The sequence below is a fragment of the Hemiscyllium ocellatum genome, chromosome 19 (genome assembly GCF_020745735.1).
Source record: "Hemiscyllium ocellatum isolate sHemOce1 chromosome 19, sHemOce1.pat.X.cur, whole genome shotgun sequence".
NCBI classification, from domain to species: Eukaryota; Metazoa; Chordata; class Chondrichthyes; order Orectolobiformes; family Hemiscylliidae; genus Hemiscyllium; species Hemiscyllium ocellatum.
The window spans coordinates 58,656,063-58,683,428 of record NC_083419.1 but is presented as its reverse complement, the minus strand read 5'-3'; the positions used below and the strand labels follow the sequence as shown (position 1 = coordinate 58,683,428).

At 41.2% G+C, this 27,366-nt stretch overlaps 1 protein-coding gene across 5 annotated transcripts in view; it reads right to left on the bottom strand.

The window, feature by feature from the left end:
* The window catches only part of prickle1b (prickle homolog 1b), a 142,834-nt gene that overhangs the window by 31,741 nt on the left and 83,727 nt on the right, over window positions 1-27,366 (bottom strand). Inside the window, exons 1-2 of one of the 5 annotated variants that reach the window (XM_060839962.1) lie at window positions 14,847-14,864; window positions 226-403 (exon numbers count right to left, since the gene is read on the bottom strand). In XM_060839962.1, coding sequence (XP_060695945.1) covers window positions 226-357 — 132 coding nt within the window. In that variant the 5' untranslated portion in view covers window positions 358-403; window positions 14,847-14,864. Of the gene's footprint in view, window positions 1-225; window positions 404-13,396; window positions 13,453-13,796; window positions 14,056-14,558; window positions 14,793-14,846; window positions 14,865-27,366 lie in introns of those variants that run through there. The other 4 variants (XM_060839961.1, XM_060839958.1, XM_060839960.1 and 1 more) reach the window with 4 other exon arrangements.

Here is a 27,366-nt window from a genome sequence, read left to right as displayed (position 1 = left end):
GTATTGGTGCCCTGAAAGGACATCACTTAGCTGAAGATGGGGACACAATGAAGGCAATTAAAGATAAAATATTGAAGGGAGGATGGTTTGTATGGAAGGTGGGGGAAGAGGTCTTTTGTTTTTTTTAGATTGGATTTGTCCAGAAGCTCTCTTACTGCCTCACCCAGTCATGTCATCAAAATAGTCCTTCCAGAAATTATGTTTGTGAGAAAGATCATGGCCTACCTGTTCTGGCTTTAGGCCAGGTGGAACCCAAGCATACTCTTCCAAAACACAACCAGAATCATCATCTGATGTTGAACTGCGCTGAAATCCAAAAGTCAGTTTGCTTGCTTTTTGCTCCATTTCTAAAGCCATGATGCCACTGAGTGTTAGATCAGCTGTGATTCAGCATACAATGAATCTGTGAAGAGATAAAGTGTGTGCAAGTTGTAGGTTCAATCAGAAAAATACACAGAATTGGATGCAAACAGAAATGATTCAACTGTTAGCAAATAAAGCACTAATTGAATATATCATGATTTATATGTGATAATAAATACATGCATTTACTCTGGAGTTTAACACTAGTAAATCCAAATATTAGAAATTAGATTAAAAGTGAACACCATGCTTAGACTTAGACTTACAGTGTGGAAACAGGCCCTTCGGCCCAACAAGTCCACACCGACCCGCCGAAGCACAACCCACCCATACCCCTACATCTTTGGACTGTGGGAGGAAACCGGAGCACCCGGAGGAAACCCACGCAGACACGGGGAGAACGTGCAAACTCCACACAGTCAGTCGCCTGAGTCGGGAATTGAACCCAGGTCTACAGGCGCTGTGAGGCAGCAGTGCTAACCACTGTGCCACCGTGCCGCCCTTGTTGTGGTGATTCATAGAGCACGAAGTGATGGTTGAATATCTATTAGATTACAATGTCAGTCACATTGTGGAACTCACATTGCAATATTTTCGCTTTGGTTTTACTCCTATCTCTTAGACCAAGTTTGTCCAGCTCACCAAGTTTGTCCAGCTCTTCTCTGTCACGCAATGGCTAAACATCTATTCCATTCTTCCTCTGTGATTATCCTTGGGGTTTTTTTTAATATTAAGGGATGTATATAAAATACAAGTTATTGTCATCAGCAAACCAAGATTAGTGGAGCATAAATTAATCAGAAACCTATATCAAGCCTTCAGTGTCTAGTGATATGACAGATGCTGTGCAATACTGTAATGAAAGCTGAATTTATATGAGGTTTAAAAAGGTTTAATGGCTGTTAAAATAGCAAACAGATATACAAACACGTTAACTTCTAACTAAAATTTTATGGAATGTTTTTAACTATTTCCTAACCAGCATCTAGCAGAATTTGAAATGATGCTGTATTTGTTACAATTCAGTCCAGATAAACCCTTTTGACTTGTCCTAAAAGGGTGCTAAAGCAAAAACAAACATTTACTGTGTTTCATTTTGTTAAAGCCAAATTCAGAGTTCCCAAGCCTAAGTTGCCCTTCAGATACAGGCACTTGCCAAAGTAATTGCCAAACATGCTTTACTCAGCAAATCAAACAATTCATACTGTCTTACCATTTTAGTCACTTAAATAAGGCAGTAATGTTGTAGGTAAGGTATGAAAATTCCAACAAGAAATGTCAAAATGGTTCACAAATTTACTATCAAAAGGTGCTTCTCTTGTCTATTCCTAGTGTTATAGGAAGGATGTGGAAGCTTTGGAAAGGGTTCAGAGGAGATCTAGCAGGACGTTGCCTGGTATGGAGGGAAGGTCTTATGAGCAAAGGCTGAGCGACTGGAGGGTGTTTTCATTAGAGAGGTGGTTGAGAGGGGATTTAATTGAAACATATCAGATAATCAGAGGGTTTGATAGGGTGGACAGTGAGAGCCTTTTTCTTCGGATGGCAATGACTAGCACAAGGGGACATAGCTTTAAATTGAGAGGTGATAGATACAGGGCAGATGTCAGAGGTAGTTTCTTTACTCAGAGAGCAGTAAGGGCCTGGAATGCCCTGCCTTCAACAGTGGTAGACTCACCAAATTTAGGACATTTAAATGGTCATTGGATAGGCATATGGACAAGAATAGTAGTGTAAATTAGATTGATTTCACAGGTTGGTGTAACATCAAGGGCTGAAGGGCCTGTACAGTGCGTTAATGTTCTATTTCAGTAGTGATAGAAGTACAGAAACTAAGTTATTACATCAGTGTTTGTCAGCAATTGTAATGAGAAGGTACAAGCAGCTAATTTCTCAGGATAGCTGTCCTTTCTTCATTAAATGATGGCTGTGTTTGTTCAGCGTTATGATTTTCTCTCAAAAATGCCCACCAGCCTAATCAAACACATCTTGCATCAAAATCCTCATGGTTAATGATATATCTAAGATGAATTTGCTTGCTCACTTAACTGCAAGATCATGGGGAATATTTTTAATATGGGAACTTCTATGAGATTAGGTGGGATTATTTGTTTATCAGCTGATTGTTGCCTTCAGCACCAGACCTGATGCAAAAGGTTAGGCTAGAGATTAATGAATAAAGTCAGTTATCACATGATGATCGTGGTTGTAACCTTGTGACATATCAGCAGATTTAGATTCACTCAGTGGAACAAACATTTTCCTTAGAATGTTTGAGATTGTAATTCTCATGGTTCATGCTGTGAAGCAAATTGCTTCTCAGCTCCTGGTTTGAAATGCTAAGCAAAAATATGTTCACGCGCTCCTATAAATTCATTTCCAATTTCCCAAAGTACGTGAAATGAATGAATATTTATCTGTGTGGGAATGATCGAGGGCTGTTCCCATGCTCTCTATGTCTCAGCTAGGAGGTTAAGTCGGAGTCTGTTCAGGGTGAGTGACAGATATGTTGCTGCACTTATCAAAATGAAAGATGGCTCACCCAATTTCAATTTACAAATTTTAAGGTTGTCAATTATAACATACTCTGATGCAAACAAAACTCCTATTTTTTTCCTATGATGCTACACCCTAACACAGAAAAAAAACCTCTTCAACCTTTCTCAAATAAAAATAGAAAATCCTTGATCTACTTAGCAGGCCTGGCAGGGTAGTACATGTGGAGTAAGGTAGACTTGTGGATCCTGCCAAAGGTAGGCAAAGGTGAGGATTGCAGATGCTGGAAACTAGCGTTTAGATCACAGTGATGCTGGAAAAGCACAGCAGGTCAGGCAGCATCTGAGAAGCAGGAAAATCGACGTTTTGGGCAAAAGCCCTTCATCAGGAGTAACCTGGGCAGCAAACTAACACAGAATTAAGGCATCATCAGATGCCTTAAGGAAATCAGACATTGGCTCAGATGATTCAGTGTCTGGTGTTCCTACAACAGCTGGAATTTGAAGAAATGGAACCCTCTTTTGGTTTTGCTGGAGGGTTGAGTTGGCATGGAGGTGTTTGCACAGTCACTCTGCCTGCACAGTGGAGCAGACTGTAATGCTCGTGAAACTGTGTGCTTTCTCTAGTTGCTTATCCCTGACAGGATAGTATAAAATGTGATTAGCCGTCATTGTATTGATAGCAAACTGTACATATATCCAACTGCAACAAAAGAGTTCTGATCCATACAAGTTCAAGACCATCATCACCTTCATAACCACAGGCAATAATATCCTTGCCCTGTACTAAGGTTGCAGCAAACAGCTAATTTCAAAAGATGCTCTCATTTCAACATGGATATTTCACACATTGCTCCTTGGCCACTTTTGAGTGGTCATCTCCACCTATGTGTCCTCCCCTTCCTCCAGAAGCTTGTCCTACTCTGTGACCTCTGTTCATTTCTGAAATCATTATGAAATTCAAGGGGAAAGAATTATTTCATGGAGAAACCTTGAAGCAAACAGAAAGTCCTTCAGCACTAGCGGATTCTGGCAACGTGAAGCGGCAAAAGCTTGTACGGGACCTACAGGAAGTAGAAGTCAGTCCGCAGCTAACGTCTTAATAGCTGAAGAGCCCCTTAAATAGCACTGGTGGGATAGTGCTTTGTTATTCAGGGTTTAGCTCAGAGATGACATTATTGCTGTCAAATCAGTTTCACAAGCCGATTGCCTCTTTCTGGTGGACATAGTGGGTGCTAATGCTATATTAGTAATGTCATTAGGTACAGCTTTTAACTTGACTAAACACGTCATAAATAACATTGTGGCATGAGGAGCAGTCATAAACCTAAAATCTATTGCCCCCTGACAAACTACAAAATGCCATCCCTTCAATGCCCTGAACCTATTTTGTATATTTCACAGATTCCAACGGAATAGTCATTTTTTGCTTATTGTCAACTAGGCTTCAACAGTTTTTCATGCAGGAAATACTTTGAAAGGTGGCCGACTGCTCAGGGGTTTATCTAGTGATCAGCTAAACCACCTATAGATGAAGAGAGTGTATGTGTTGATCTCAGCAAGGTCAATGACCTCCCTACTCTGGGTTACAGAGAAGAAAATAAGCTGAGTGTTCTCTCTGCTTGTTGGTATCCATCAACTCTCTACAGGGAGTGGTCAGATGTGGACGCCAGATGAGAGACAGTATTGGGCAGTATTGTTTCTTAGATTTTGAAAGCTGCTGGTGAACATTTCTCATTGAAGAACAACGTACAACAATGAAGCTGATACAAACTTAATTCATTGCCAGTATGTCTGCTTTCAGTCGAGAGAGTACGAGAGGACATTTCTTGTCACAAGGGCAAAAGTCAATAGATGGAAGATATTAAAATGGTCTTCCAAATTTCACTCATAAATATTTAAGCCATAATTCTACACACATTTTTTCAAGAATAGAAATGGCAGAAATAAAACTTTCATATTGTGTGGCAGGTCTTCTTAATGACATTGCCCAGAAAAAATCTTTGCGCTGCGATATCCTTTCTTCAACATTGTGGGTCTTGACCCAACTAATCCATAAATAAAACAATTTCTATCAGTCAGTGGCTGGCACATAAGTGGTAACTGAAACAGCTGAGAAAATGACGTCCAACAGAACAGAGTCCTCGTTTGTTTTGAGTAAAGTGAGGTAGTTTATCAGTGAAAAACAAAGTTCTATATTTTGTAGGTTACAAACGATCAACATTTGGAGTGTCAGCTGTGTTCAACAGCTATTTGCTTAGTTTAATTAAACTTTCCACATCTAATTGCTTTGCAGAGCTTTTACTTGACCAGTTATCAATAATTAACACAATCTTTCCCCTTGTGAGTACAGAGCCTTCCTGTTCAGCTAAATGTAACAGACCAACTCTCGAAATATTTTACATGATGGCAGATTGGTAAAGAGATTCGATACAAAGGAAAGGCATGGCATTTATATAGCATCACTCACAATCTCAAAAATGTCACAAAACACTTTAGAGCCAATTAAGTACTTTTCAAGAGCAGTTCCTTTTATAGTTTAGGAAATACAGAGGCTAACTTGCACGTGGCAAAGTTCCACCAGTAACAATCTGGCTTAGTTGTTGAAGGTCTTGGCCTGGAGACTTTTTGAAATGCTGTCACTTACAATGAACAAACACTTCACCGTGCTAAATAGAATCAATGAATGAGGACTACAACATAAATCCGAGCTTTATCATTTCCGTTGCTGCAAGGTCATATTAAAGACCATCAACTCAGTGAAAGACGGTCTTTGGTCTGCCCGAAACTTGCTGGTCTTCCAGTTGAAGGAGTAATACCCTGATTGAGTATTACAAACTGGCACATTCCAAGGTCCAGGACTACGTGCTGAGAGACGCACTGAAGCTTGGGACAACTGCTGCCAAGGCGCCGTGAGGAAAGACCATTGTGTAAGGTCCTTCTGCCAAAGAATAATGGGAGTCCATTCAGTAATTGGGCTCCACTGATACCTCAACTCAATGCTAAAAGGTTGACAGTAAACATAGAGAATTGTGAACATCAATGACTCAATTTGTTCTCGGAAAGTAAAAAAAAAGTATACATCTTAACGGCTTCACCAACTGTATACGCACCAAAGAGTTCTTCCTATGAATATAGTATATTTTTGAAATTAAAAAAGTTAAATGGCTAGGACATGCCCATTTAGTTTGGAATACAATATGCACAAAAAGTTATCCAAAACATTTTCTTGTGACAATTTATGCCTTACATTCAGTGGTTCAGGAATTCCGGAGTATATAATAAAAGAAACCTCAAGAATTTGAGTTAATCAGTTCTTGTGTAGTTTTATATTAATTTGCTTGACTAGAAAATAGAACTAAAAAAAGTTACCAAAGAATCTGCATTTCCTGTTTGATCATTAGCTGGATCTCAGTTGGCCCACCTATAGCTAAATAGAAGTGTGAATCTATAAAGATTTTCATTTATGAAAGTAGTCCAGTGTCCTGTCATCCAGTAAATTGTGAAATTGCAGCTGAACTGTGTTACGAACCCTATGGTCAGCACTAAATTGCAACAAGAGGTCAGCCGCTGACACACAAGTATTCTTCCTTGTCCAACCCCTGCCGTTTATCTCTGGTTCTGAATGGAGGCAAATTGTTTAACAACTTCCCCTTTGTAAAACTTCTCGTTAACATGACTTTGGGGAATACCAGATGCACATCAGATGTGTCTGCCACAATGCACTGCAGGGAGGATTGAACAGGTGACTGAAATAGCTGTCTGAAATGCGGTGTTTAATATGGTCAGGGAATAATGGTCAAACATTGACCAACAATGGCGCTCCGGAACTGAAACAAGCAGCTCGTTACACCATCAAACATGCTCAGAATGTGTTTGTGTGCTGTTAAGTACATCCTCCTCCCCCACACACCCCAACCCCTCAAAAGGTTCATATTTGTCAAACATGTTCACTTCACAAAATTAGCCTATTTGGCTTCTCAGACCTCACTGGGGAGTCCAGTCAGAGCCAAGGAGGACACTATTTACAGTGTTTAACTCAACAGAATGAATCAGCTGACGCCAAAAAAACGCTTCTCCAAATACAGGATGCTTGCCAAGAGATCTCATGTTACCATCACACTGAATTCAGTGTTGAGTGTGAAAATGCTTATGGGTTAAACCAAGTCTAATGTTTTAATCATGTCAAAGTTTATTAAAGTGATTTTGGAAACTATTTTCAATAAGTGCAAATTCATAAAATATGCCATTACTTTCAAACATATATCCAAAAAAAGTATTTTCTTAAAAAAAAGAAATAACAGAATAAAATTTTAGTTTGAACAGAGAACATCTTTAATACCCTAAATATTCTCTCTACCCAGAAAAGCTGGCTAAGCCCTGGATACAGTTACCCATGGACTAAACCCAAGTGTCTGAATGTCTTAGGCGTCTGGAAAATCAAACATGTGTCTGATGGAATACCAACAAGTTATTTGGCCATGGATGCACTATGCTTGGGTGCAATTCCATCATCACCTGATACGCTTTCCAGGAGTATAGCGATCAGGAACTCAAACACTGGCCAACTGTTGCACCCTGACTCCTGCCCTTGATGGAGAACACTTAGAACTCAGCAAAAACCAGTTTCCAAGGCGTTTGGGACTGTTTCCTTTCAGGAGAAAGTGAGGACTGCAAATGCTGGAGATCAGAGCTGAAAATGTGTTGCTGGAAAAGCGCAGCAGGTCAGGCAGCATCCAAGGAGCAGGAGAATCGATGTTTCGGGCATGAGCCCTGAAGACGTCGATTCCACTGTTCCCTTTCAGTGTAGCAATGGGTTCACTCACCAAACCTTTTGAGGGAAGCTGTCGTGGATTTTAGTAAACCTTGAGAAGTGAAGATAAGCAGAAGCAAGGTTCTCAGAATTAACATAGCTGACGAACATTGAAGCTGGGAGTTGCTTCTGTCTGGTGGTATTGAGGCACATATACTTCAGCTTTGTCTCATTTCTGTTTTTTTTTGTATTTTTCACAGTTTGTAGCATTTATCTCCTTATTTAAAAAAGATGTTTTAGTTGTGCAATACTTCCGAAAGTAAGTGTGATACTGCCGAATGATAACTGTGTGGGAATATTGATAGGAAATTATGTGAAATTATATTGGATCAGTAGAGTGAATGGGCAAAAACAATCTGACAGATGGAGTATAGTGTGGGGAAATGTAAAGATGTTCATTCAGGTAAGGAGAAGAAACAGAATATTACTTAAACAGAGAATAAATGCAGAATTTCAAAGCTTGGAGGGATCAAGTACTCTGGCGCAGGAGCCATAACAATTTACAAGTAGCTACAGCCCATAATCAGAAATCCAATGGGATGTTATCCCTTATTATAAGAGGAATTGAACATGAGGTGTTATTCTTCAATTATACAGGGCATTGGTGAGACCACATTGCAAAGGCAGTGTACTCTTCTGGCCTCCTTATTTAGGAAAGAATATAAATGTATAGGAAGTAATCCAAAAGCAGTTTATTCAATTGATATCTGGAATGAGTAGGTTATCTTAAGAGGATAGGTTAAAACAGTGGCATGTTTCCACTGGAGTTTAGAAGGAGTAGGGATGGCTTAGTTGATGTGTATAATATTCTCAATCTCACTGACAATCTCTGGACAAGATGGATGTGGTAAGAATGTTTTCCCTTGTGGGTCAGTTTAGAACTGGAAGGCATTTTTAAAATGTGAATCGTCTTTTTCTGGGTCTATAGGAATATAAATGGATCTTTTTCTCAATGGCAGGCAGTGACTAATGGTGTACAGAAGGGATTCAGACTAGGATCCCTTCACAATACATATTAATGATTTAAATAAGGGACCTAAATGTAATATCTCCAAATCTGCAGATGACACAAAGCTGGGTGGGAGGGTGAGCTGTGGGGAGGATACAGAGATGCTTCAGTGTGATTTGAACAAGCTGAGTAAGTGGCAAATCAGGTACGTGTATAATGTGGATAAACGTGAGGTTATCCACTTTGGGAGCAAAAATAGGAAAATGAGTTAGTATCTGTATTGCTAGGAATTGAGAGAAGGGATGGTGCAATGAAACCTGGGTGGTCTCATACAGCAGACATGGAAGAAAAGACTGCAGATGCAGCAAGTGGTCAAAAAGGCAATGTGCATTTCTTGCTGCAATTATACATGGCCTGGATGAGACCATGCCTAGACTACTGTGTGCAGTTTTAATCTCTGTATCTGAGCAAAGGTTTACCAGACTGATTTGTGGGTTAGCAGGACTGACATATGAAAACATTTTGAATTGGTTAGGGTTGTATATACCTGTGATCAGGAAAATTAAAAGGTTGGTGGGACGGGGGGGGGCACATTGAATTAGATTGCTAATTGGAGGAACAATGCCTTAACTTCTGCTTGTAGTCTACATTGAGTTCTCCAATTTCAAATACCCTTCTCAACGATTCCTTTGCAACCCCGCCTCCTTCCTTCCATTCCTCTGACTGACCCTTCCTTTCAGCTAGCAAGCGGATTCATTCCTCCCATTGACCAATCAGATTGTACCTACCATCTGTGTACCTGCATCATTACCTCACCACTCCACCTCTCTCTCCACCCAAAACCCTCTCCCCGCCTCTTTATCTGCAGTTTTCCCCTACCCCCCTCCCCAACCCCCCACCCCCACACCTCCATTTCTGATGAAGGATTACACCCAAAACATTGACTTCTCCACCTCCTGATGCTGCCTGGCTTTCTGTGCTCTTCTAGGCTCCTGCTTGTCTACTTTGGATTCCAGCATTTGCAGTTCTTTTGTCTCTAACTAAGTTTAAACCACATTAGCAGAGACTCTTTGATGTTGGAATAATCAGCAGCTCTCATCTGCTGGAGAGAATGCCTGCTTGAGAAACTGTGCTTCAGAATAGTTGACAAACCCAATGGTAGAGTCTCTCTCTCCTTTACAATGTCCACTTTTTCTTTTAGATCACGATTTTCCACTTACTGTTCCTGCATCACTCAGTGATGGTCTAACTCTTGCACAGTTGTACCCCTGCTAGCAGGGTTTCACAGAGCAAGCTCAATGTCCTGTGATGGTTTGACTATAGATTTTGCATTGTTGCATGGTCTAACTTTGCTTTGACTGGTTGATGTAGTTGCATAACAAGCATCTGGAGTTACTAATCCAGACCTTCGATTATAGAACATTATACCGCAGGCCCTTTGACCCTCGATGTTACGCCAACCTGTGAAACCAATCTGAAGCCCATCTAACCTACACTATTCCATTCCATTCCATGCCTATCCAATGACTATTTAAATACCCTTAAAGTTGGCGAGTCTACTACTGTTGCAGGAAGTGCATTCCACACCTCTCCTACTATATGAGTAAAGAAACTGCCTCTGACATCTATCAGCACTCAATTTAAAGCTATGTCCCCTCGTGCTAGCCATTGCCATTCGAGGAGAGGATTACAATGGGCACCCGTCCATTGGAATTCCTATTCTCCTGATGGGAATAACTGACAACTCCTGACATAACTACAGTTTTGGATTATACTCAATGTAATTTCACTGTATGCCGTTGATTGCAAGGAGATGAGTTTGTTATAGTTGAATAGCTGGCACTGTGTGCAAACTGCAAGATGCAAGTGTGAGGGCAAAGGGCCTTTGGAACATCTCACCACAGAGAGCTGTGGGGCAGAGTCCTTCAGCCTATTTAAGGCAGACAGTGATAGATTCTTGATCACTGCAGGAATCAAGGTTACCAGGAAAGGGCAGAAACTGGTCATGAGGAATGTCGAATCAGCCATGATCCTACTGAATGGCACAGCAGGCTCAAGTGGTGAATTTCCTACTGTTCTAACTTCTTCTGACCTTAAGTGAGGCTGTAAATATTGGGAGCGAGTTATGCTCGGCAGACTGTTGGTAGGTATGTGAGGTGAATTCGTGAGTCTTTGAGGCTAGTGGTTCATTTCTAAGGATGTGTCTTGCCAAGATCCATTCACCAACTTTGACTCCTTGAGGTAATTGAACTTTTCGTGGCACTGTGTTTCAGCTCCTCTGAGCAAGACAACTGGTGTTGAATGTGATGTACAACTGCTCCGAACTGCATTTGCGTATGTCTGGAGCACTTTCAGTCCCCAAGGGAAGAGAATCACCTTCCTCAAAGCCCAATTGCTGTACCAAGGCTACTGTACTGGGAAACCTCAAAGCATACTCTGTCAGATTCTGCTGCTCCCACCTCTTGTTTCGGAAACCCTTCAGTAGCCACTTCCAGCACGTCTTGCAGCCAGAACATAACTCTCAAAGAGGATCTCTCCACAGTTGGACTGCTGAGTGTTTCCAGCGTTTTCTATTTCTATGCAATTTTTTTCTTCATCCTCTTACACCCCAGGTTTGAAAACAAATGCTTGTGATTATCTGTGGCCATTTGAAAGTAAGGAGGAGAAATCTCACGGATGTGGAAAGTTAATTAGCTGATTTTCCAATATATCCTTTATAAATCCAAATGGACTTTGCATTTGTAATGATTTTGTTGGCAGTTACAAAAATGAGCATGTGTTTTCTTCTGGTTACCCATGAGTCAACATAAAAATATTTGTGTTCAGAGTTATATTTGAATCTGCCCATAAAACAAAAATTCCAAATGTATTGTACAGCTTGTACACTATTTAGAGTCCTTTACCTCTCCAGACGATAAGGTGATATGTGCAGAAAACCTTGTTCCAATACACACATTGACTCAAGTTACACTCTCTCACCTGTTGGCTCCTAAACAACATGCTCCTTTGTTGTACTTCACAAACTGAGTTTCAAACAGGTTTCAGTAGGGACACTTGATAGTCATTTGAGAAGCCAAGAGGATGGTGTGATATTTAACAACCCTGGGCTTGATCATGGTGTGAGCAAACCCTTGGCAACATATCACTTCATAACAGCGAGAGCTAAAACCTTTAGCTATCTTGAAGATTTAATAAAATGTCTAGAAACTATACAGTTAATTACACATAGTATATATATTATTGCACATTGACATGACAATAGGGAAAAAAAAGTCTAGTGTTAATTTGGTTAGTGTTAGTATGGATTTCTAAAGTGTAATCAGATAGCTAGATACTTGTCTTGGTTCAGTGAACACACATTTAAAATGAATCTTGTCAAGTGACTGACTTTTAATAGACCCAGTGACGGATTAATTAATGGGTTCTTGGTAAGCTCTAAATCTAATGCAACTTAGATCATTGTGTATATTCCTTCTACAAATGTAGCAGACTCTATCCACACCACTTACTTACCATTTTATTTGGAAGATTTAATCTTGAGAAAGCAATATCAGAAATACTGGTAGGCCCATGCGCCGTGTGAACAGCATTGCATTTCTTTTGTTAATTTTTTTTAAAAAGGCATGCTCCTGTAAAAATTATATATCTTAGGGATTAGTTTAACACCAGTACAGATTCAGGCACGTCTAACCTGATAGACTGAGGACTGAGTCAGCTGTCTCATGTTGCGCAACTAGAATGGGCAAGGGGTTATTTGCTGGTGACCAGCAATCTTGGTTGTCAGAACTTATGGTTGGTCACCAGATGAGGATACCCTCTATCTCAGAGCAGCGATGCCTCGGACAGTCAAATAGTTGCCTTCAAGGCTCACACATGACTAATGACTCTGGCTGCATATGATTCAGGAGGATGGCCCAAAATTTGTGAAATCGCAAGCCAGCAAGGTTTGGTGTTTCCAGGAGAGGAGATTGAAAACAAAGAAGGGGGAACCAATACTGGCCAGGAAATAAAAGGCTGATAAATATTAAAACAATATACTTGAGGCAAAAGCCAGTTTTCTGCTCTCATAACTGGGGCGGTGTGGAAGCAACTATTTTTCTGTCCTTAAATGTATTAAAGGTAAATTTGGAATGTGAAATGGAGAAATAATTAGAGATGGAAATTTAATTTAGAATATTGGATGTTCACTATGCACAAATCTACACACATTTCCAGTAATCAAAAACACCGCTGTTAACTATGTTAACATCACTTTTGAAGCCCTATTGTACTTTTTTTTCCCAAAAAAAAGACAGGTTAAGCTGAGACAAAAGCGTTATAAATTCACAGATTCATACATCCGGCCCATTCTGTCTCTCACCGACATAACTACCACTAAAGGAGCGCTCACCCCCAATTTTCTGCACTTGCCCCATATCATTAGTTGAAGAAAGTCCTTAAACTTTCAATACCTGACAGTATTGCACCTTTGCGTGTTGAATCAGTTATTTAATGGCAGCTCCACCGGGAGCAAAAGGTCCCAGAGTGTTGGTCTGTTCCAAACTTCTGACAGCTCACAAATGCGCTGTATTTTCCGTTCTCCTCCAGTAGAAACCCTGGGGGTGCACTTCAGGGGTAGTGTCTCACCCTGCCCCCGCTGAACTCCCTTTATTTTGTAATTTCAAGGCCAAGTCTTTGCCAATCCTTCACAGAGCAGTCTGGCCTCACATCAGACCACCTGGCAAGTGGTCCGAATCTGTGAAACCTAACTCAGGTTGACAGTAAGGCGCACCAACTCACCCAGTTACAAGCGACTGCAGCTCAAACGCGAGGCTCAGAAGGCAGCCGACCGTCCCTCGAGTCGAGCAGAAAATGTGCAAAAAAAAATAATCTGGTCAGGGAGCCAAAAGCAAGTATTGGCTGGATCTACACTCCTCTTGCATTCATGTGCAGTGTCTGGCAATCTGTCATCGTCCCCATGCAGCCAAGCGGAGAACTGCTCACACGCTAAAAGGGGACGGAGAGGAAAATGCAGGGGAAATTCTTCCACCGACTGACAACGGCACTGTTCTCAATCAAACCAAATCATTCTCGGTCAGAGGCATTATTTCAGAATTAGGGAACTTTTGACAGTTCAATTCTTACAGCGCGGAAACTTACAAAAAGTGCCACGTGTTTACTGTGGTGCTATAATCTTTACCTTCAAAAGGCAGCTCAGCATTCCGTCTGTGACTAACTACGTACAGCTGAAAGACCACCACTTTCTTCCTGCTGAGTCCTGGGGTTTACTGAGCCTTCACTCTCAGACTCCCCAGCGTAGAATCTGACCCCCTCCGCTCTCTCTCTGACCAACTTGCACGCAGTCTCCTGAAAGCATTCCCAACAGCGCGACTACCAGCGCCTTGGACGGAGGCGTCCGGAGAACAGACTGGGAGAGAAAAGGAACCCCACCAACCCCAGATGGCTACCAGCATTATCAACTTCCTCTGAGCTCCAACACAGACAGTGAACTTTGCGCCACTCCCTATGAACCACATAAACATAGAGAGAGAGAGTAGAGAGAGACCCTTCCAACCCACATCCAATTACAAAACATATCGCAAAGCATTTGAAAAAGAGTTATTGTGCCGCCTGAAGCAGAGAGTTCATATTTCTCCCATTAACAACTGAAGAAATCGCCACACAGAGCCTGTCAATTCATTCTGGAGGATAAAGCTAACTCAGTCTACCTGGTGCTCCTTTTACACCGAAAAGGTTCCTTCTGTAAAATAAAAGCTCCAAATTGTAACTTTACTGGAGATTTGTATATTACACAAAAATATATATAATTGAATCGATTCATCAGCATTAATACACATAATCCCTGATTTTAACCCTGTGATCACGCTTAAATCGCAAACACTTCTGTGACACAGCACTGAGTCAGTGACCACAAATACTAGAAAAGCAGTAAGGCACATACCACAGTAAAAGCCAAATTCTTTCGCTGGTTTCAAAGGGTTTCTCAGAATAACGACCCAGACTCCGGGCCTGGTGCGAATTACCTCATTCCTTAAATAATGCGCCTCTTATCCTTATCTACTCCTGGAGGCTGGCTGTTAAGACCCACAAACCGTTTATGAGATACTACAGAGACAAAGACTTGCAGAAACTAAAGTAAACTTCCTTCTGTTACTGACAGCTTTTCCCTACACACACACACACAAAGACTGAATGAATGTCTATCCAGGACCCTCTGTAATCATCTTACTTCACAATTAAGTGATGTCAGCAAGTCTGTAGCATTGTGCCAGAATAATTTAACATGTCTCCACAGATGCTGAGGAGGTCATTAACATATGAATTCTTACAACTAGTTTCCTAAACAGGCGTTCTCTCTATCTCCCTCGGCATCTCCCAAAGTGTGGAGAGCTAATGTTGTACTTGTATGTAAAATGTTGACTACAAGGTCGAAGTGTACTGTGTGGGTAATCAGAGGTGTTAATAGCTAATATATTATATGGATACCAATTCAATTGTACAATATAATGGAAACCAAGCCTTTCATTAGGGGTTTAAAGTACAAATCATTATGATTTCTTTCTTGTAATGCAATGGGACTGCCCCAGGCAGGAATTCCCTCTTTATAAAAGCACTTGTGTGATTTTAATAGAAAGGGTGCTGCACATTCATTGGAGGCTCCAGGAGGCATCACTTTTTGTGATACAGATCCAGCAATGCTGCAACATGAGACCACCACTTCTCTAGCTCATATATCGAATGCCAGTACTCCTATTGTACATGGAAAAATCAAGGATTCCCAGTTGTTAAACATTTTTTTTAAATACAGGTGACTCACTGCACCCAGCAAAGTATGATGTTATGCTTTGCTCAGGTCAACAGCATTTGATCTTTTCTTTTAAACACAAGTGCAGCTGACCTTGGAGAATGATGTATTTTGCTGGTGACCACACTATTCGAAGCATAAACATGTATTAGGTGCCACCAAGTGGTCTGTTGGCAAGGGTCTGTTGTTAGCAGCTCAGTGCCAAACATCTGATTTCAAATTCAGGATCTGTGTTTGACGGTGAGATTAGTAAAGAATAAACCACTCTTTTGCTCACATGGGGATTAGCGAGAGGTTACAACTCAACTATTGTACCAGTAAATCCAGGCACATTTACAAGATGGAGAGCAAGACAACTGGGACAGCACAGTTTCGCCAGGTTGATACCAGAGCTTAAAGGGTTAAATATCAAGATTAGGTTGTATAGGTTGTGGTTTACATTGCCTCAGATCTAGAAGATTGCGAGGTAATAGAATCACGATGGTGACAACGATTTGTTAGGGTGTATGTAGTTGGGAGGTCATGTTGCGGCTGTACAGGACATTGGTTAGGCCACTGTTGGAATATTGCGTGCAATTCTGGTCTCCTTCCTATCGGAAAGATGTTGTGAAACTTGAAAGGGTTCAGAAAAGATTTATAAGGATGTTGCCAGGGTTGGAGGATTTGAGCTATAGGGAGAGGCTGAACAGGCTGGGGCTGTTTTTCCTGGAGTGTCAGAGGCTGAGGGGAGACCTTATAGAGGTTTACAAAATTATGAGGAGCATGGATAGGGTAAATAGACAGTCTTTTCCCTGGGGTGGGGGAGTCCAGAACTAGAGGGCATAGGTTTAGGGTGAGAGAGGAAAGATGTAAAAGAGACCTACGGGGCAACTTCTTCACACAGAGGGTGGTACATGTATGGAATGAGCTGCCAGAGGAAGTGGTGGAGGCTGGTACAATTGCAACATTTAAGAGGCATTTGGATGGATATATGAATAGGAAGGGTTTGGAAGGATATGGGCTGGGTGCTGGCAGGTGGGACTAGATTGGGTTGGGATATCTGGTCGGCATGAATGAGTTGGACCGAAGGGTCTGTTTCCATGCTGTACATCTCTATGATTCTATGTGATGAGCGCAATCCAGACCAAGCCTCTGAAATTAGAGTCAAGCCATTCAGCAGCAACATCAGTGTCTTCTTTGTGAAAAAAAAAGAATCAAAGGGGCATTTGAAATCTGGAATTTTATCTTCCAAAACCTTGTGGATGCTGAATGACCTGGGTCATTTGGAGCTTTCAAAGCCGAGGTTGACAAACTTTTGTAATATGAATATTCATTCATTGGATGTGAGCTTTGCTGGAAAGATCAGGATTAATTGCCCAGAGGGCAGGGAAGTGCCAATCACTTTGCTGTGTGTCTGAAGTCACTTATAGACCAGACCAGGTGAGGATGGCAGATTCTCTTCCCTAAAAGGGCATTACTGATTTTCAACAGTAATCACCATTAGCTTAGTGTTTTATCAGATTCAAACTTCATCGTCTGCCGTGGCGAGAGTCAAACCCAGCACAGCTGGGATTACTGGTCCAGTGACTTTATCACTATGCCATAACCTCCCCACATCGAGAGATATTAAGCAATGACAGGTAATTGGAGGACATTGGATACAGATCGTCCACAATCAGGTTGACTTGGGATATGGAAGTTGAATTAACTCTATTGTGTTATGTGAGCTCAAATTTACGCAGCACACTATGGAGGGAACTGGGCCTGTGTTTGTTGGTGAGTTTAGCACACAGCAAACTGTGACAGAGACCTTCCAACTGTCTCCTGGTGGCTGGAAGGCCTCTGTCAAGAAGTGCGGTGCTGGAAAAGCACAGCTGGTCAGGCAGCATCCGAGGAACAGAAGAGTCGCCACTTCAAATGTAAGCCCTTCATCAGAAATGTCCCAGATTAAGTAGGAGGGCAAAAGGGACTGACACAAGATTCTTGAGCAACAGCGGCGGGATGTCTGTTTTTCTCAGGAAATGAGCTGTCTGACACTCAACGCTACTGTGGGGATCAGGGGTCTCCTTCACCCTTTAAATCCACCCAGCTGAACAAGCTTGGTTTTTCCAGGAACCTGGAGTCCCACTGCAGTCCAGGGTCTCAAGGGGGTGCAGTGCCACTAGCAGTCACTGCTCCTGCTGCACTGGCAAGATGAGGAACTGGCAGCTTCCGAGTGCCTCTTGATGCTGGAGGAGACTCGACAATAACCTATTGAACACCTGAAGACCTCTTGATTCTGGCCCAGTCTCTCAAACAGGATAGTAATAAGGCTATCTGACTGGTGAAGAAGCAGTGGCCAACAAAATCTCAATCTGCACTCATGCAAATGTAACAACCAGGCAGGCCAGAGATAGAGCAAATTACTTCACATGAATTTGTGTGAGTGTAGCTGACTTCAGATGGCAGATTTCTTTGTTAAGATCCTCTCTGGGGTACTATTGTTGAGAAATGACAGAACGTTAATTCCAAACCCCCATCTTAATTCTCCCTGATGTGTAAAAGCCACCACGAGAGCTATTTCCTAAATGTTCGTGTTCTGACCATCCATCTTGTGTGAAGGTGCCTTCCCATGCAGTGGGTAAAAAGAGGGTAATGGACCACTCTGTCCAGACAACAAGTGTGAAGATCAGATAGGAAACAGAAGATGGATGTAGGGAAAAAAAGACACTGGGTCTTGCATTAGCCGTGTTTTTTGACACAAGTGGACTCCTCTGGCATTCGGCAGTAATTAAAGATCTCACACAAAGCATTTATCCAGCTCAGGCAGCTGTGCACAAAAGCCCATTTATATAATTGATGCCAGTTTGTACCTTGCACTCTGTTTGCATTGCAAAGCTACTTTAAGTAGGCGATGCTTTTGGCTACTGGAGTAGAAAGCGCGTTCTTGTGTCTGAGTTATACCATGCAACACTTTCTAGAACCCAGAGGCGTAGAGTTCAGCTGCTTTAATGCTCAACTTTTACAGTACCCCACAGCATGCTCCACAAAATCTAAATTCCTTATTTTAGAAGCTAGGTTACAAACCTTGCTGCAAAATTAAGGAAGCATGGATACTATGTATTTCATACCTAGATAAAAACAACTAAAGAACCAGATACAGGGTTTAGTTCCCTTTGGACTTAATATCATTATATCAATTACCTAACTGCATTGCAACCTAATTGAAGACTATTATAAAAACACCGACACAGCAAAACTGACCGTCAACAACAGGTTTATTTACTCCAGATAAACATTATAACTGCTACTTCTTACCATAAGTGCAGATCTGGCTCCAACATCAGAGCTGGTTATTTTATTTTAATGTTAACATTTTAATTTGAATTTATCTCAAAAGATGCGTATCTCTGGCGGCTATTTGTTGATCCCTAGATGATTAATTGGCTCAGAACAAACACTCCACGATCCGGTCCTTCTGATCCAAACATAAAGAATAGGCATAGGCTATTCAGCCCATCAAGCCCGTCACATTATTCCACGTCATGGCTGCCATTTTCTTGCATTATTTCCCTATCCCTTAATGTCATTAAGTCTCCAGAAATGTAATACTTTCTGTCCTGACCCGGCTCAGTGATGGAGCTTCCAATTCTCTCTGGAGGAGAGAATTCCAAAGATTTACCATCCTCAGTGCAGAAATTCCTTTTCATTTCAGCCTTACGTGGCCTGCCCTTATCCTGAGATTATGTCCTGTGGCTCTAGTGTAACTGGCCATCTCACCCTGTCATGCCTTGTAAGAATTTTCAAAGTTTCAATTTGATTATCTCTCATTTTTCCAAAACAGAGAAAACTAAGCCTGTATTTTCTAATCTCACCCTTGAAGGCAATCCATGATGAATCTTCTTTGCACTCCCTTTATGTTAAGTATATCCTTCTTTTGATAAGGAAACTAAAATTGTATGCAATACTCCAGGTGAGGTATCATTGAGGCTCTATATAATTGCAGCAAGACATCTTTACGCTGTACTCAAATACGCTTAATGCCAAAATACTCTATACCTGTTTGTTTTATCTCCATGCTAACTTTTAGTGACCCACAAACAACACCACCCAGATCCTTTTGGAGAGTCACACTTCATTCAAGTAGTAATCTGCCTGTCCGTTTTTCCACTGAAGTGAATTATTTAACACTTATTCACATTAAATTCTATCTGCCATATTCCTGCGCATTCAGGTAACTTGCCCAAGTTAAAACCTCATTGCCTCCCTCCTTACACTGTATGTTAGATTAGATTAGATTAGATTAGATTACTTACAGTGTGAAAACAGGCCCTTCGGCCCAAAAGGTCCACGCCGACCCACCGAAGCGCAACCCACCCATACCCCTACATTTACCCCCTACCTAACACTACGGACAATTTAGCACGGCCAATTCACCTGACCCTGCACATTTTTGGACTGTGGGAGGAAAGCGGAGCACCTGGAGGAAACCCACGCAGACATGGGGGAGAACGTGCAAACTCCACACAGTCAGTCGCCTGAGGCGGGAATTGAACCCGGGTCTCTGGCGCTGTGAGGCAGCAGTGCTAACTACTGTGCCATCGTGCCGCCCACAATGTTCTTATCCCACATCAACAAATTTGGAAATATTACAATTGGTCCCCACAGCCAAATCATTGATATAGATTGTGAACAGTTTAATTTGGTATTCTGTATAAGTAGGCAATGGGAAGGCAATGGTCTAGTGGTATTATTGCCATTAATCCACAGACCCAGAATAAAGCCCTGGGGACCCAGGTTTGAATCCTGCCACAGGAGATAGTGGAATTTGAATTCAATAAAATTCTGGAATTAAGAGTCTAATGTTGGCCATGAAAGCATCATCGAGTGTCAGTAAAGATCCACCTAGTTCACTGTTACCCTTTAGGGAAGGAAACTGCCATCCATACCTGGACTGGACTACATGTGACTCCAGACCCACAGCAATGCGGTTGATTTTTAACTGCCCTCTGGGCAATTAGGGATGGGCAATAAATGTTGGCCTGGCCAGTGATGCCCATATTCCATGAGAGACTTTTATTTAAAATTCCTTCTCTTAAAAAAAAGAGGACTTTAGGAAATTTGTAAAACTCTATAGAACGGTAGGGATTCAGATCACCAGGTGACAAATGCATGAATGGGTGAGACAGCTACCTCACTTGAAGTGCACTCGTGTTAAACTTTGGGTGGATTCAAAATAGGGCTCTGTTGGGAAACCCCCTTAAGATGGAATAGTCCACTGGCATTCTCAATCAATGTGATTGGCTTGTGGAATCTCCAGGATGTTGGTATTTTTGGATTGATCTGATTTCTTGAGAGATGGAGAGAACTTTGGATTCTTAGATATGACTGAAAATTATTTCAAAAATTGAAATAATTTACAAGTCAAGCTCCATCATTATGAAATTATGTCAACAGGTTGGCTTTGTTTTTTGGCAAGTTTAGTTTCCTACGGAAGAATGTAAATTATACACATGTAGAAATCAAAACTGTAATTATGCTGCTGCCAAATAACCACTTAGACTGGGCGGATGAGATGACCTGACACAAAATATGTACCAATAAGATGAAAAAAAATGCAGGGTAAACCTAAATAATAAGCCCCACTCTCCCCACAGTTGGAAACTCTAATTCCTTGTAGGTTTAACATAAAATTGCAGAGCTGTTTTGTGATTGTTTTAATTCAGGGCAAAACTCCCACCTCTTGGTGCCTGTTCAAAGAGACACTGTTGCTTGGAATTTCTAACTTGTAATTGGAAAAAAATCCTGCATGTAAACACAGGCGAAATGAGGCATTACAAATTCCAGTAGCCATACTTAAAAATCATTTTCTTTGAAATGAAACACCTACGTGAAAATTACATCAGCTTCTACATAGCCACTTTTTTATTCACAAGCATCTTCACAATTCATCCCTTATTCAGGAATGTTTGGCTTGTAACCCAGAAATATGCAGCAAGAGCTGGCTGTGAACCACACTGGTTCGAGTTGTTCAGTTACAGACAGGATGGATTCGAACTCAATCTCAGTCTGGAAGGAAACCACAGCCTACATACCAAACTTGATCAGTTTGTGTGAAGGCTCAAGACAAGGTGCAAATACTAACAGACTGCATTCAATTCACTGCAATCTGATCCAGAATCTCACAGCGCAAAGACTTGGTTTCTGTTCCAATGCTGAAAGTGATAGACGCTCCTCCAGAAAATCGATGTTCACCTCATTTTCAAGTCCTTGTCACCTTGATTATCTTCAGAACTGATGTTGTAATTCATGTTCAATTAATGAGGGTGGATTCACCATAATCCCTCTGTTGCATTATTGATAGTGCCTTCAGATGCCTAAATTCAGATTCTCTCCCTTCAACTTTCCTCCCACAGTCCAAAGATGTGCAGGTTAGGTGGATTGGAAATATTAAATTGTCCATAGTGTCTAGGGATGTGGGGGTTAGGAGGATTAGCCATGGGAAATACAGGGTTATAGGGTGGGATGCTGTTCGAAGGGTCAGCATGGGCTCAATGGGCAAAATGGCCTGCTTCCACACTGGAAGCAGTGATTCTATGATGATTTCTCCAGCTCTCTCCTTGTTTCTTCTTTGATATGCTCCTTAAACATTTATAAACTGTCCTAATCTCATTTTATCAAGTTAACTTTTGCACTGTAATGGCCACAGACTGCTTTAAATTGTATATTAATAATATAAATGCAAATCACTGTTGGAGCTTCTCCACTTGTACTGGACACATTCAGTTGCCTCCATGCTGTTATGAAGTGGCAGTCTCAACAATATGCGCAGTTTTCTTGAGTTGGACTTGAGCAAGGATCTTTCAGTTTGGAGGATGGACTGTTGACACTTTATGCTTCCTGTACGCAATTATCTGCATTGTACTTGCTTACTTCTTAAGAATCTGCAAGTGTGAGTCTTAATTCAGATGGAGTAAACAACTCGCCAACACTGCACCACAGCAGATGTCAATGTTCACCAACACTGGATCGCTTCAAGTGCTCTCCCACAGAGCCCTTTAATTAATGGCTGCATTACCAAAGCTGCATTTTAGATTAGATTAGATTACTTACAGTGTGGAAACAGGCCCTTCGGCCCAACAAGCCCATACCGACCCGCCGAAGCGCAATCCACCCAGACCCATTCCCCTACATTTACCCCTGCACCTAACACCACGGACAATTTATCATGTCCAATTCACCTAACCCGCACATTTTTGGACTGTGGGAGGAAACCGGAGCACCTGGAGGAAATCCACGCAGACATGGGGAGAATGTGCAAACTCCACACAGTCAGTCGCCTGAGGCTGGAATTGAACCTGGGTCTCTGGTGCTGTGAGGCAGCTGTGCTAACCACTGTGCCACCCATAAATTTTAATAACTGAGGTTAAGACTAGATGAGTATACTTGTATCTGTCTACCAAGGAAGAAGGTGCTGCCTAAGATCCAGGGAAGAAATGAAATACTATATGGTACAACTTCAAAGAAGTGTTTAAAAGCTGTCTATACTTAAATTTAGTAGATCACCAGGACTTCATGAGATGCAAAGATATTGGTCATAATCATTCAATCAGGGGTGATGCCAGAGAACTGGAGAATTGCAAATGTTATACTTTCATTTAAAAAAGGTACAAGAATTAATTAAGCAACAACAGGCCAGTTACTTTAACCACAGAGGTGTGAGAGCTCTTGGGGACACACCACTTAGACACAGGGTATTCTGTTCATTTCTGGTCACCACATTCCAGGAAGGATGTGGAGGCTTTGGAGAGAGTGCAATAAAGGTTTGCCAGGCTGCTGCCTGGATTAGAAGGCATGAGCTATAAAGTGAGGCTAGAAAAACTCTGGCTGTTTTCTCTGGAGCATCAGAGGCTGAGGGGGGTTCTTAGTAGAAGTCTATAAAATTATGAGATGCATAGACAGGGCTGATGGTCAGAATCTTTTTCGCCAGAGTTGGAATGTCTAAAACTAGAGGGCTTGAATTTAAGGTGAGAGACAGAACATTCAAAAGAGATGTTTGTTACACAGAGAGTGGTAGGAGTCTGGAACAGGCTGCCTCTGCTGGTGGTGGAAGCAGATGCAACAGGGGCGTTGAAGGGACTTTTCAGTAAGTACATGAATAAGCAAACAATGGACCAAGGGCAGGTGGAAGGGATTAGTTTAGTTTGGCGTCAGGTTCAACACAACATTGTGGCCCGAAGAGCCTGTTCCTGTGCTGTACAGTTCTATGTTCTACTAGAATGGAATTATAAGTTACTTAGGTGCTTTAATTAAGGACAGGCAGTGCGATTGGTCAAAGGTAAATTGTGATTAACTCGCATTATGTTGAAACTGTAAGAGAGAGGGTTGATGAGGGTAATGCAGTTGATGTTGTGTATTTGGACGATAGATAAGCATTTGACAAAACGGCAGTGAACAGGCTTGTCGGCAAAGTAGAAGCTCATAGAATAGAAGGGAAAGTGGCAGCATGGGATTAGCTGAGTGAAGATGTAATTGTTGGAAGGGTACAGATTGACAAGAATTGTTTCAGGGATAAAGGGACTTCAGCAATGGATCAAGTAGGGAAACTGGAGCTGTTCTTCTTAAATTACAAGAAATTTAAGAGGGGTTTTGATAGAGATGTTTGGGGAAGAATAGATAAGGGACAACTGTTCCCATTGGTGAAAGGATCGAGAACAAAACACAGGTATAAACTGAATAGGCAAAAGTATCAAAGGTTACAAGAGGTAAAACTTTATTATACAGTGAGTGGTGAGATCTGGAAGGCACTATTTGCGATTAGCGGAGGTAGATTTACTTGTGGCTTTCAGAAGAGAATCAGATAACCTATCTGAAGATTTACAGAGAAAAGGCAGGAGTGGGATTAACTGTGTTTCTCTCACGGGCAACCAGCACACAACTGACAGGATAAGTGAGCTCCTTCTGTGCTGCAACAATGATATAACTGACACTATCAGCAAACTCAGACACTTGCAGGCTAACACAATTATTGGGATTTAATTTCTAAACAATAAAAAAGCATAACAAATGACAACTGGACACATATACTTTTGTCATCATATTGCTTCAATTCCCTGATAATTTGGAAACATTGACATCTTTGAAACAATTAAGTCTCAGTACAGTAGAGAACATTGAAATTTAGTATTGGGTATTTAAAAAAAAGTGTTTTATCTCAAAACTCATGCATGTCTTTATGCCACCAGCAGTTCAGTTGCAAAGGCAGTAGCAAAATCATTTATTATTTGCCTTGTATCAAATTAATGAAAGAAGAAAGGAAATTCTGTGCATGCGTATAAGTAATTCAAAAATACTTTTTCAGCCAAATAAGGCCATATAGAGTTACTGTTGTAGTGTAGGACATAGAATATTCACTCCACACAAATAGTCCCACAAACGGCAAAGCGATAAAGACAAAATAATCGTTGTTAAAGAATAAATATGTTGGACGGGACAACAAGGAGAACATCCATATAGCTTTTCTAAACACTGATGTGGGATTCTTTCCACCTGAGGAGCCAAATAGAACAATGGTTTTTAATGTCTCATCTGAAAACAGCACCTTCAACAGTGCAAGACCACTTCAGTACTGCATCTCACTAAATCAGCCCAGATTCTGTGCTCAGTTCCCTGGGCTGGAATATGAACAAGCAACCTTTTGGCTAAGATGTGAAATCACATCACTAAGCTAAGGCTGACACCCTACCTTTTGACAAATGAACATGCTCCATCATTGTTATTGTAGGCTGAAACATTTTAAAATTTAAGACAGTGATTACTATAGTTTAATGAGAACCAAAGTTCAAAATCAAAAAAGGAAAAAAAAAGACTGGAAAGCATAACTATAAGCTTAATAACAAACATCAGTCAGAACAACGGGAAGATTGGCAATCTTTGGTCTAAGTGTTTGTAAAAGAGTGGGAAGGTTCCATGGCGTTAAACCATGAATGAAAGCAGTGAGTTGCCTTGGAACGTGCACTCAAAGGGACAGCTTAAAGGTATAAATCATTTTGACTTGTTTGGCTACTGGCCAGAGCTGGTGATGACTCCCACAGACAACACTGTACAAGGGAGGAGTGAGTTGTCTTTGCTGTCGCCTTCATTTCCTTGGGACCTGGAAGGTGTGTCCCATCCTGCATCCAAAACAGTCTCTGCAATTGTTGGGCCTAGTTTCACAGGCCTTGCAAAGGCCAGCAAGCTGCTTCCTCAGTGGAATTGAATATTTATCTATGAACAACCCTCGGTCCCACTTCCTTTTCCTACAATTAGCTGGTTTATTTTGCTTCCCATGGGAAGTCATTATCAAAGATAATTTATTAGACCGGTATCTTTAGGTCAGAAAATGCAAAAGGATCTTTTTAACAATGAAATTCCATGGCTTATTGTTTAGATACCCAGTGTTAAATGGTCATGTAATTAATGAGGAATTTATTCACTTGTCTGGGACATTGGCACATTCACACCCTTTTCCTTTTGAAGAGGCACAAAAAGTATGAACTGCGGGATTTGTTTCAGGCTACGCATATAGAAGAGGAATAAATTAGAATCTGATTAGTGTGGAAGGGGCGATCTTAAAAAAAGACAAAGTCAACTTTTCCTAACAAGATACTTAAAGGAGATTGACAAAACAAATTATATCGAACAGAAATTCTGTTAATCTCGTGATAAATACAATCTTAAATTCAGATTCTTTTTACTAACCATCTTTAAGCAGGGTGGGATATTAGAATCTTTATATTTTGATTGCTGTGACATTTCTGTTTATTAACCAAGAAGATAACATTGCAGCATTTTCGCAAACTTTTAAAGGGCAATTGTTAAAAAAAAGTTGTTCACCATCAAAAATGTGCAACAACATCATGTACAACATCTGTGCCATCAGCCAAAATGATGTGATTATATTCACCCCACTGATTGAACTCACGCAAGGGAAATTTGAACAGGCAAGTCAAATCGCTAAAGTTCATGTTATGAGTCAATTTGCTGTGAAGAAATCATCACTGGCTGAAGCTCCAAAAATAAAATTTTTTTCCTCTTCATTATGTTCTCTCTTTCTCTCATGGGGGTGAACAGAAGCTGAGGAATAGTTTACCCCCACTGGCAACTCTCTGTTCTCAGACACAAGTGCCCTTTCTTTGCCTAACTCATATGAGTGTCTACAAATTATTCAGCCATAGGAAGGTATCGATCAAGCAAGATGCTGTCTTCTTCTGAAGCTCCCAAGCATGCACACCCACACACAGTCCAGGAGGATACCTATAACCGATGACACACAACCACTACTGCAGATTACTAAATCGCTCTGAATGTGGGGCCCTTCTGAACTGCAAGGTTCAGTGCAGTGCATTTATCCACAAAGCTGTTGAGAAACTTTCCTATATAGATCTGTCCCTTCTCTTCCCCATGTGGCTATTCTTGCCCGGAGCTGACCAGGGAGTGTTTACTCACTGAGGGCTTCAGAGGCAAGGAACTTCCACTTTTCTGCAGAGGTCACTCGATAGGGATAGGAGCGTGAACCTGCAGTTAAGATTTTATCATTTCCAGTCAATGGGATGAGAAATGGAGGTGGTTCTATAATAGACTGGCAATCTGCTTTGTCAGATTACTGCCTAAGTGGCAAAGGTGAAAATTAATCCATACAGTGTCATTGTAACTTCTCTACTGTTACTTAGCTACAATCAAAGTGACTTAACAAAAATAAACTTAGTTTCTTCCTGGTCTGTCTGTTTTGTCAGATCCAGTGTTGACAGTGAGAGAGCTGTTCAGCCCCAGAAGTTTCACAGAGCCAGGCTGATCCAAAAGCCCTTTTAAATAGTACTAATATCCCTGAACCTACATCGAACACAGAATGGATTTAAATGCTGATGTTACTTGCAACATTTAATATAGTTCCTACAGCATAACTGGAAGTGTACTTCTAAATTAATTTATTGAGTACTGAGGATTT